The sequence below is a fragment of the Armigeres subalbatus genome, chromosome 1 (assembly GCF_024139115.2).
Source record: "Armigeres subalbatus isolate Guangzhou_Male chromosome 1, GZ_Asu_2, whole genome shotgun sequence".
In the NCBI taxonomy this organism is placed as follows: domain Eukaryota; kingdom Metazoa; phylum Arthropoda; class Insecta; order Diptera; family Culicidae; genus Armigeres; species Armigeres subalbatus.
Genome location: NC_085139.1, coordinates 285,923,588 through 285,935,906, shown reverse-complemented (window position 1 = coordinate 285,935,906; position 12,319 = coordinate 285,923,588). Strand labels below are relative to the sequence as shown.

Below are 12,319 nucleotides of genomic sequence, written 5' to 3'. Positions count from 1 at the left end.
CGTAACCCTCTGCGAGTTTTGAAGGAACTCAAGAATGGCGAGTTGAAGAGACGATCTTCGGTTGACCAGTGAGTACAAAGAACGCATCAGACCATTAACTTTGTTGATGCTTTGATTTATGTGTTTGTCAAACAGCAGCTTTTAGTCCATCGTAAGTCCCAGATATCTGACCTCGCTCTCCCATGGAATTTCAATTCCGTTGACTTTAACTCCAGATGTGGGAAGACGTGATGGGGCCCTTCTTCGTGTGAAAAAGATTGCCTGAGTTTTCGATGCGCCATTTTTGTTGGAACTCTTCAAGCTTATTCTGTGCCTGTTGCAGTTTACAGATGATAATTTGAGGATCTACGCCCGAAGCCAGAAAAGCCGTGTCGTTCCCAAAAAAAAGCATATATGTACAACTCCGTCGACCTTAAGCGTATCACTTGTAAAAATGTTGTAGAGCGTGGGGCTCAGAACCGACCCCTGTGGAACGCCATATGGGATGCCATGAGATTCTGACCTACAGCCATTGATTGACACTTGGAATGGTCTTGCTGCCAAAAATGACTGAATAAGCTTCACTAAATAAAGCGGACAGTTAGACCTATGTAGCTTGAAAACAATTGCCTCCTGCCAGACCGAGTCATAGGCTTTTTCGACATCCAGCATTATCATGCCAGTAGATTTTTTCATGGAGAATCCTTGCTTCACTATTTTAGATATGCGAGCTAGCTGATGGTTTGTAGAATGACCAGCTTTGAAGCCAAACTGTTCCGTAGGAATTATGTCACACGTTTCTAGATCTCGATTCAGTCGGTTCAAGAAGATTCTTTCCAAAACTTTACTAAGGCAACTTAACAAACTCATGGGACGATAGCTTGTAGGGAGAGTAATATCTTTGTTTGGCTTCGGGATGGCCACTACGTTCGCATGTTTCCACATACCAGGAAAATACATCAACCTCATGCAAGCGTTATAGACCTTTGTCAAGTAAACCAGCCGTTTTCGAGGTATTCGATTAAGCATGATGTTCCTTATCCCATCCAGCCCAGGTGCCTTTTTGTTCTTAAGCCGATGGATATCTCACTGGGTTTAGTGAGAGTAGATGGTTCATTGTTTAACTCGTTGAGTCTCGCAAGCTCCTCTATCGTTTGGTTCACTTCTCCCTCTGACCTTGGATCACTCGGGAGCGTGTTGTTATGCGCTGAAGCAAAATTTTTAGCCAGCGTTTGAGCTTTCTCTTTATCAGAAACCCTGACTTGGTCTCCAATCCGCAAAGGAGGTTGGTATTTGATGCTACTGCGTAGGTAAGAGAGTGTGAGAGTAAATTGTCGATTTCCCCTCTTGGGAATAAATGTTGCAAAAAGCAGTGTTTTAAAAAACGGAAACCAAATGAAGCATCCACCGGATATAATTATGTCTTCGCTATTGGATGATGTAGTTTTTTTTTTTCTTTTTTTTTTTTTTTTTTTTGGTGGTTACAATGGCAGCTGTCCCTTGCTATTAATCTACACTGTACCCCGCCCATATTGGCTTCTACGAGCCTCCCGTTTTTCATCATCACACAGACGTTCCTAAGCGATGTTGCTCATGTGGTCACTGTTATGGGCCGTGTTGATGAAAACAAGGATTTGTATAACAGCCAACCCCCATCATTATAAGCACTTAGTATTGTCAAACTACCATCACTAATATCAACATCACTCTTTTCTTCTTCTTTACCTTTACAAAAGTATATAAGTTTTTCTGCCACTACGAATCATTTCACTCAGTATAAGCAATGAAATCACGCATCATATTCACCTACTATCATTACGTTAATGTTAACATAGTCATCATGATCACCGAAAATTATTGCGGTCACTATCACCGTATCGTTCTTTCTTCACATTCACAACTTCTCCACTATCTTAAGCAGGAAACCAGCCTCAGAAACGAGTCACCGAAAAATCACCAAACGGTCAAAACCAAATTACTAAATCATCGGCACCATCTTTATTCATAATTCCGTTCAACCTTTCCAAATTCACGTCACGACTTATACTATGTTCACACTAGGGCCTTGTAACATGTTATTCGGCTATCTTGATGAGCTTTCTTTTGTCGATAATTTGAATAACATGTTATTCAGGCCGTAGTGCAAACATAGTATTAATAAGTATATAAGTCACTGCTTACGATTTTGTTGAACATATATTGCAGTCGTGTGTTTAATGATGTGTCGATTCACTTAATTCACTTCACCCATGACTGCCAACACCGCTACATCAATTTTTACATCAACTATATTTTGCACTTCTCAGTAAACATCCTAAACAACACTTCAGCATAATTTTCCACCTATTTCCTAAATCAATTGGTTATTGTTTTGATATAATATACACACACTCACAGAAACATATATACGTTTTTCACAAATGTGCATATATATAAGCAAAGTACGGTTATCATTTACAAAGTAAACACATATGATATATACATTTACGCAATGGAATAAAAATATGATAAATTTATAATTTATTTGCACTTACCATGTATGTATTCTTTCTATCTACTTACCACTTATTAGCTTTAATAAGTGTTTACCAGATTTCAGATTCTTCCGATTCCTGGCGATATTAGTAGGATCATGCTGCATTTGGTGTTGGCTCGGAATCTTGTTAATTTCGAAGCTCCATCATAATTTATTATAGTTGAGATCGGGTTAGATAGTGAGGAAAATAATGAAAAGAATGGATATTAGTAAATGTCATTTTATTATTTGGGATTAATGGGATTCTCAAATTAGTGTAGTGTTATATTTAATATGAGTCGGATTTAATTAAGTAGCTTGTTTTTTTTTCTAATTTCAGTTAAAGATTTATATAATAAATGATTAATTTGGTTACAGCATAGCTGGGCCTTTCGACGATAATATCGATTTATTGAATAATTTTTCCTCAATGTGGTCCACGTTGTATTGTAACTGATCTAGCAGGAAATAATGAGCACTCCATTTTATAACTTATTTTTAAATAAACGTTGACTACGTTAAAATTATGAGAAGTCTCTTCTAAAGTAACGCTCTAGTACAGGATGCTAGACTTGGATCAGCTAAATAGTATCTTCAAAACTATGTCGCATAGGACATTAAGTTACGGAGCCAATGTTGAAATACATTCAAATGAATTATAGATTGTTGTGAAAGGAGGTGTCTGTATCGATTACCTATTTTGACATTATTCAGTTACAACACAATAGGAGGCTAAGCACAATTGACTGACTATTAAAAGGCTCTTTATTCAATAAATTCAGTCGAATTGTACCACACCTCCCTTAGCTTCTATCCGCGACATGTAGCACGCACCCTGTCGGTCATTGAGGAAACCGAATAGTAGTATACGAACTTACAATTCAATTCCCAAAATCTATACCACTTTCTTCATGTGTATTCAAATAGATTCCAACCCCCAGTTCGTAGACTCCTACCAGCACAGATTACAGTTCTCCTGAAATATATCAATATTTGTGGAGAATTATAATCCAAAGCCCAGGGAGTGATGTCTTCGCTATTGGATGATGTAGTTTTGAAACAAAAATACTTCCCCGTTTTCTCCTCGGTAAGAGGTTTTACTACTGGGGGGTGGTACGAGCACGTGGCTGTCTTTCTCGTCAATGACTGGATGACGGTAATTTGAGCCTTAGTGGATTTTCTCCTTTGTTGCGTATTTGGCAAGTTGTTTCTTCACACTCTTTCAAATGACTTTATCGTGCTACGCTCTTGGTCTTTCTTATTGCTACTTGTACATTGTTTATTTTACTACAAAACCTTCTGACCCGACATTTTTTTCGGAAATAAAAATGCAGACTCAATCTATTATTCCTATATGTTCGTGTTACGTAACAACTTTGTTACTTTTATTCCAAGTCAAGTATTTAGCAGAACATTAATAACATGTATTAAACAGTATGATAATACAAATCGAAACTCGAAATTCATCAAATACGTAATAGTTTCCTTTCGAAACTACTCTTCTTCGGTGGTGCCTTACTTCTTAGTGACGCATTTCTCTAGAAATTCGTCAAAATCCTGCCGGTAGACCAGGTTCGGCTCCTTGACCACTTCGAACCGCTGTGCCGACGAGTAGATCTGACTGGTCTTGCTCCAGGCCCATAGGATTCGGCTGGAGAAACTTTTTCCAAAATCCAGCAACTTTTCGGCGCCCTTCGCACCCGCTTGCACGCTCCGCACGAACAGCAACCCACGCGGAATGTAGAACCGTTTCGTTTCGAGCGCGTCGAATCGCTCCAGATCACTGCCAAGCACTTTGACTCCGTTGACCAGCTCGTGGATCGAAACGTTGTTGAAGAAGTCGTCCAGTTCGGTCATCGACAGCAGCGTCTTGCAGCGCACCGGGATTGGACGAACAGCGGAGGCATTCAGGTGCCCCAGCGGGCGATTCATGGCTTTGGCAAATTTGGTGCATATGGTGTTCCGTTGGTGCAGCGGTAGAGTACGGATGTCTTGGCCTCCCAGCAGGATGGCGTCGATGATGTGTAAGGCGTGGACGATTTTCTGTTTTCCGTTCTGCGAAATAGGGAAAGTATTGTTCAAATTCGCAATTGATTCTATTTCAGACAAATAAGACTGAAAAATGATAGGAAAAAAATCATGTATTCAGAAGGATTGTACGACATTTCGCGGTAAAACATTCCGCGGTTAACCATTTCGCGGTGTACCAGCTCGCGGTCTGCCACTTCACGTTCAGATCATATCGCGGTATAACATTTCGCGGTTTATATTATTTGGCGGTATACCATTCCGCGGTTAGTACTATTTCGCGGTGAACTTTTTCACGGTCAATACCAATTCGCAGGTTTAATTTTACTAATGTTACAAGTAGCTCAATAATGTGTTCTTTAGCTTTGAAAAGCCTGTAAATTTTCCTAATTTTAATGTAAAGCCAATAATCATTGAGCTTACACCAAACTTGCTTAAATTTAAATCCCAACAAAAAAATATTTAGATGCAAAACATATTTGCAAATGCGACTATGTAAAGAAGGCAAAACAACACACTTTGCCTTATACCGGGCAAATGCAAACATTTAAAGAAGGCGAAACAACAGATTTTGCCTTATACCGGGCAAATGCAAACATTTGAAGAAAGCAAAACAACACACTTTGCCTTATACCGGACAAATGCAAATATTTAAAGAATACGAAACATCACAATTTGCCTTATACCGAACATAATGCGAACATTTAAAGAAGGCAGTACATGATATTTCGCCTAATACCGGCTAACATTTAATGAAGATACATTTTGCCTTATGAATAATTTCTAGTCATTCCATTTTCTGAGTTCTACCAAAATAAATAGACAAACAGCGAGCTTTATCATTAGTGTATCTTGATGACAAAGTTCACACATCTAATCATCATATTGACAAGTATGTATAAGTTTTTTTTAAATAGCATGAAATAGTTCGTAAAAGAAAAAAGAAAAATGAAAGGGAAACGCTTTAAAGAAACGGTCATATAAAGAAGAGGAAATTAAGAGTTGGTAGAAAAAAATAAAGAACTCTTAAAAATAAAAAAAAAGGTGAAAAGATAAGCTAAGCTTGAATACCGCGAAATTTTATATACCGCGAAATGGAATACCGCCAAATTGTATAAACCGCGAAACAGATTACCGCCAAATGATACAGACCGCGAAATGGTACACCGCGGAATGTTTTACCGCGAAATGTCGGACAACCATTCAGAAGTTCGCTTACCTTTGCAGAAATTTCCTCCACAATCTCCCCGTACAGTACTGTCCGCGGGGACAGCACCATCTGGTAATCTTTGACTTGCGTCCAGCTTACTTTCTCCCGATCGTAGAAAAATACGTTGCCGTTACCTTTGCTGAGAAAAACGGTGCGAATGCTTTTAGCCTGATTTGTCGTGACATCCACCGGCAGGAAGCTCCAATGGTTGGCAACGCCGAACAATTTCTTCAGCGATAGTTTGCTGCTCAGCGTTATATCGGACATGACAAACATTTCGAGCGCGGCCTTTTCAACACATTCGAGTGCATAGATTGGGGCGCTTTTAGCAAACCCATCCGTTGGCGAAAGACGTGTTTTGTGGTCCAGCTTCCACTGGCGCCACAAAGTATCCTGCACAATTTGACGGTCGATTTTCTCCGGTTGACGAGCGACGCCACCGCGAACCATGTCAATCAACGATTTCAACCCATCGATTTGTCGCCGCACCAGGTCATTGTTCGAGTTGCAGATGAAGTTGAAAAAATCCGTGTCCTCCTGCATTGTCTTTGGGGACACCATATGGATGATGTCATGATCGCAGTGCTTGTTCTCCCACAAGACCTGATTGATCGATACCAGGTAGCTAGCAAATAATGTTTCATCATTCAATCGATTCTGGCAAACGAGATATCTGGAACGGATTAGAAAGCGGTAAGAAATGGAAACGTGTTGACCGAAGGGATCAAATTATTTTCGAACGGACATACCTCTCAGAATTAGCCGGACGACTAGAGACCGGCTTCACAATGGACACCTTCCCATAGGATTTCGTCAGTATGTACACCAATCCAACGCTGAAGGCGGTGTACATATCGAATATCTTCAGTATGGCATTCCCACCCGGGCGGATCACCGCAACTGCCAGCAGTACCAAGCACAGGTACAGTTGCTTCGAGATGATCTCCTGGCAGTTGTTCTTCACGTAGAACCCTCCGTCGCATACGATCAGGTGCGCTCCCAGTTTCTCCGTTTGCGTCTTCACGTAGTCCACGAAAGTCGCAATGTTCTCCGGATCGAAGATGTTCCCATCGTCGTTCGCCCCGTAGAACGGATCGAAACTTTCCGCGGCTCCCATGCGGAACATTTCCGGATGAAACTCGTAGTCACCCTTTGTGCTAAAGCCGAAACCTTTCGCATTCCAGCTATCGTTCCGCCACAGAACGTACTCGCTGCATCCGCCCGGACCACCGAAAACATCCACAAAATACATCAAATCATCTCCAGAAGATTCAGGCTTCTGGCACAGTTGCCACCCGAAAACCGCATCGATATTTGCCATCTTGACCGCTCCTCGGGTCATGAACTGGCCGGCATTGACGTCGTACGGGTTGGATTTGTTGCGGGCCCAGCGCACCTTTGCCTGGTCCTGGTCGTCGAGCGATGAACGCAGCCGAAACACTTCCCGCAAAAGGCTTTCGTCGCAGAACATGGTTTGCTGTTCCATCGATTGCAACCGCGGCCCGATCTCCAGCCAAGTGTCCGGATCAATCGGCGGCTTAGGTGTCGAATTGGTATCGAACTCCAACCAGCGGTAGTTCGATTCCACCGAGTCGGTGTGCGTCCGAATGGCGTTCGCCGACATTGAGACGCTGCAGCTAATCGAAGTCTGTAGCGAGAGCGTTTTTTTGTTTTTCTTCAGAATTGATAGTTATTTAAGTGTAATAATTAATTTACCTTTTGTTTTTTGGACATGTTTGAAAAAAAAGAACAGTAAAGCACCAGGAAAACGACAAAATTCCATTCGACGAAGCAGAACCAAATATTCTAGTACAGCATTTTTAAATTATTTTTGTTTGATGTTTTGGTGCGTTTTTTGTGCGCAACGTGCGCGAGAGCTACACGGACAGATAAATCAACCCAAACTTTGAGTTCAATATACGCACTGATGAGAATATCGCAGAAAAAATTTACCCAAAATTGGGTAGTTTTCCCTTTCTTTCCCATGATTGCTATCAAAACTAGAGCAAGATGCAAACACCTCACCGAGGTTGCTCAGCCCAATAACCCAAATTTGAGTAAATTCAATATTCTCTATTTTGGGTTGATTAAGGTCCGCTTTGGATGAATTAAACTCAGCTTTGGGTAAATTATTTACGTGGGATTGAAGGCAAACTACCTAGTGCCAGAAAAGTCATTTTTCTCAAATTTGGGTTATTGGCCCAAACCACGGTTTTGAGTGCAAACAACCCACTTTTGGGTAGTTTTGGTTTTCAGTGTAGGGATCCTATATTATGGCTGTGAACCATTCCACCGATTCGTTTAACTTTTAGTTAAAATTTGACATTCCGATGGTTATTTTCCCATCGTGGTTAAAATTTTACTCCGAAGCCGACCCATTTGAGTTTTGACAGATTAGTTATTTGGAACGAAATGGATTTGGCACAAATTTTCTCGCGAACAAAGTTTAACTATCGAACTGTCAAATCTAACCATGCTCCGGAGCAGGGTTATTTTTAACCACGGCGAAATAACCATCGAACTGTCAAATTTTAACTAAAAGTTAAACGAATCGGTGGAATGGTTCACAGCTATAGATAGTAGAATCCAGGGATACCAGATGATATTTTCAAATGTCTTCACAGTCGTTTAAAAATGTCTTCGAATGTCTTCATTATAAAAATTAAGAATATCAGGGAGAAATTCCAAAATCCAACAGCTTTGTGAATCCAATCATCTCCTTGTTTTAGTGATGTGGATTTTTTTTAAATTCAAATTGTTAGAATTCAAACGAATATTCTTTAAAATTTTCCCGAGATAGTGTATAAAGAGTTTCTCCTGGATTTTCTACTGAGTCTTTGATTAAAATTCTACTGGATTTTTAACCTGAATTTTCACACGTGGATTTTTTTTAGGTAGAATTACTTACAGGGATTCAAATTTTTTTGTGAAATACTTGAAGAAACATCCAGAGAATTTTCTGAAGGAACTTCCAGATAAATTTCTGAAGCAATTTCCGGATAAATTCCTGATGGAGCTTTTTATTATTTACACGAATTTCTTCTGAATGGAGCTTCTAATTACTTCTGGAAGACTCCCGAAGAAATTTCCCGAGGAATTCCTGTTGGAACATCCAAAGGATTTACTGAAGGAACTTCCAGAGAAATTTCTGAAGGAACTTCAGAAGAAATTGCTGGAAGAATTCTTGGATGAACTTGAGAAGGAATTCCTGAAAAACTTCGGGATGAACTCTGGACAGATTTTCTGGAGGAACTCCTGAAGAATTTTCCTGATGAATTTTTGAATATTCCTGAGGAATTACTGAAGGAATATCTGAAAAAAACTTCCGGAGGAATTCTTGGAGGTAGTACTGGATGAATTCTTGGAGGAGTCTCTTGAGGTGTTGCTGCAGAGTTTTCCAAAAGAAATCCTGGAGGAAGTATTCAAGAAATTCCATAGTATACATCCGAAAGCATTCTTGAAGAATCTTTCGGCAACATACTTGGAGAATCTTCCAGAGGAATTACTGGAGAAACTTCCGAAAGAATTGGGTTGTTTAGGGGTATATATGTTTTTACATATTCTGAATCTGCATTAAAAACTGAGCCTAACCCCAATTTTTCAGAATTTTTGGAGCCCCGGAACTATTTTTAATTTTCATTTTAAATTTGTATGGGACTAAAAATTTGTTCTTATGCTGCATGGGTCAACTGTCATTGTATGAATGTTAGTGTCATTCTATCGATTGAAATGGCTTATTGTTTGCTGTATAAAAATGTAAATAAAAGGTTTACAAACAAAATAAAAATATGTTGGAGATCAGCAAATCATGCTCTTTATGTTAAACTATAAAAAACCTCATATTTTTCTTGGCTAAACAACCCAATTCATGGAGAAACTTCCGGAGAGATCCTTGCAGGAGCTACCGCAAGAATACCTGGAAGAACTTCCTAGAAGAACTGCTGGAGGAATTCGTGAAGGAACTACCGGAGGAGGAAGAACTTCTGGAGTATCTTCCTAAAGAATTCTTGGATGTACTTTCGCAGGAATTTCTAAGGAAATTCCAAAGGAATTCTTGTAGGCCTTTTTTTATATTTGAATTTTCTACTGAGTCTTTTTTGTTTTGGAATTTATTTTAAGAATATTTTCCTGTAGAATGTAAATTCTGAGAAATATCCATTTAACACCAGAACAATTTCAATTTCTTGTCGACATTTGTAAGAATTTTCTATGGAAATTAATTGAGACAAATTTCTTGTGGAAATTAAAAGGGATTAATTGCGAGAGTTCAGAAAAAAAATATGGAAATTAAGTAGAATTTTCTGTCTAAATTTTATAGGATTTCCTTTTCCTTTATTCTCTTCTATTTTCCTTTATTTCTTCTTTGCGGAAATTATTATAAATTTCCACGATAATTTCTAATGAATTTTCAATTTCAATTGGGTTGTTTAGCCAAGAAAATATGAGGATTTATAGTTTAACATAAACAACCCAATTCTCTTGAATTCAGACAAGAATTGGGTTGTTTAGGGTATATATGTTTTACATATTCTGAATCTGCATTAAAACTGAGCCTAACCCCAATTTTTCAGAATTTTTGAGCCCTGAACTATTTTTAATTTTCATTTTAAATTTGTATGGGACTAAAAATTTGTTCTTATGCTGTATGGGTCAACTGTCATTGTATGAATGTTAGTGTCATTCTATCGATTGAAATAGTTTATTGTTTGCTGTATAAAATGTAAATAAAAGGTTTACAAACAAAATAAAAATATGTTGGAGATCAGCAAATCATGCTCTTTATGTTAAACTATAAAACCTCATATTTTTCTTGGCTAAACAACCCAATTCATCATTATTTTTTTTATCGGAAATTCTCTTCTCTTCACATTAAAAATTCTTCTTAATTTTCACTGAAAATTCTTTTGAAAATAAACGGGAAAGTCAAAGAGTTTCCCGACGGATATTCACAGGAAAGTCACATGGAATACCGAAAAGATCAGATTAATTCAGAAGGAATTTAGAAAAACAATTTGGTTCTAGTTCAACGGTTGAATAGATTAAATCAAGTCATAGAAAACTTCAGTCTATTTTTGTCGTGAACTAGAGCGGCCATTTCGTTCACGCCGTTTTCGAATGACATGAATAGTCGCTTCTAATTGTCATAAGCGAACTTCCAAGAAACAAATATATAATCTGAAATGAAACACACAACGCAGCAACTCGTATCCAACAGGCAACCAAACTAAGCAACTCGTATCCTAGGAAAACAAATTCAAGCGACGGCATGCTATACATTTTTGTATTTTTCTAAATCTAGGAAACCTTAGTTACCATGATCGTTTCGTTTTGCGTGTCAACCTAGTGTACACTGAACAGTGTTCAAAGTTCAAAACTACAAGAATACCGAGACACACTTTTGGCTCAAGTTCTCTTCAGAATGCATTTTTAGATTGAAGCAACTTTATATGGACTCTCCTATGCTGCCATCATACGCATATTTGTCCCATGTTTGCTGGAATCCCTATGTACATGGGACAGTTATGCATATAACGACAGTATTTGAAAATTTATTTAAATTTCTGCCAATAAAAATGTGGATTTTTCAAGGGGTAAACCACTCGGCACAATGTGCCCGCGGCACAATTCGGCACAATTCGGCACATTATCGGCACATTATCGGCACATCTAGGCACCCTTCTCGTTTTCAGGTTTTGATGTTAATGACAGGATCAGCAGAGCTACCAACTGCAACGCGACAAATGAAATATGGCTGAGTTGGCTGGATTCGAAGAGTGTACGAAAAATAATTCTATTTATACGCTTTTTACAGGGTACCTTACAAAGCACGAATTAAATATAGATTCTCATGACTTCAGCAATCGTTATAAGTGGTTATAACCTGAAACATGATGATCCGATTGAAACAAACCGATTAAATATCGTGCACTGAAACTGTGTGTTCAACCTTGTTCCCCGTGGTTTTACATTTTTTTCCATGTCGAAAAATCCCAAGAAAGACTGCATATCCCAAGGCATATCCTGCTAAAACTGGCCTGTGCATATATAATATTTTGTCGTCTTTCCTGCGGGCTTTTTCGGAATTTTACGGGAAAAACTTGTGTCGTTCTCCCTGTGGTAAATCTATATGAAATTATGAAAACATTTCCATGTTTGATTCTTGTCAATGTGAGACCATCCCGTAGAGCGATGGTATTTACCCCAAGATTTACCCTTTCTAAATTTCAATGTGTGGAAAAGAAAAAGCTGAAATTCCATTTTTATGAATTTTTCTTCCGATGAGGTGGAAAATTACCGAGGAGACGGACTTGGTCTTGCTTAAGATGGTGGAAGTTTTAAACCAAAGACATATGTATAACGAAAGTTCGAAGGAATTAGGGAAGTTTACCAAAAGTGTCTCGTTGTGGGACAATCGTAGGTATCTTCATCGTTTTTATATGTCCCGTTGGAATCTGAGAAATTCTCCTGAGCTCCTTTGCACTTTAGTTCTGTTCTGTTCTACCGTTTTGGTTCGAAACTTACACCATCTTAAGCACGACCAAGTTGATTCCCTGCTCCGTTGAATCCGGTCTCGTCAAAGTTCTCGC

At 38.8% G+C, this 12,319-nt stretch overlaps 1 protein-coding gene across 1 annotated transcript; it reads right to left on the bottom strand.

Moving 5' to 3' along the window:
• Positions 1-3,836: 3,836 nt before the first annotated feature.
• On the bottom strand, positions 3,837-7,603 carry LOC134207668 (cap-specific mRNA (nucleoside-2'-O-)-methyltransferase 1-like). The gene is made up of 4 exons (XM_062683454.1): positions 7,449-7,603; positions 6,482-7,380; positions 5,742-6,405; positions 3,837-4,549 (listed from the first exon to the last, which is right to left on the bottom strand). The coding sequence occupies exons 1-4, from the start codon at positions 7,464-7,466 to the stop codon at positions 4,010-4,012; spliced, it is 2,121 nt and encodes a 706-aa protein (XP_062539438.1). The 5' UTR covers positions 7,467-7,603; the 3' UTR covers positions 3,837-4,009.
• Between the last annotated feature and the right edge of the window lie 4,716 nt (positions 7,604-12,319).

Coding starts and splice junctions, on each gene's coding strand:
- LOC134207668 (XM_062683454.1), bottom strand. Junction 6,406..6,481: donor CGTCCGGCTAATTCTGAGAG/GTATGTCCGTTC, acceptor AATCCGTTCCAG/ATATCTCGTTTGCCAGAATC. Junction 4,550..5,741: donor TGGAGGAAATTTCTGCAAAG/GTAAGCGAACTT, acceptor CCTATTTCGCAG/AACGGAAAACAGAAAATCGT.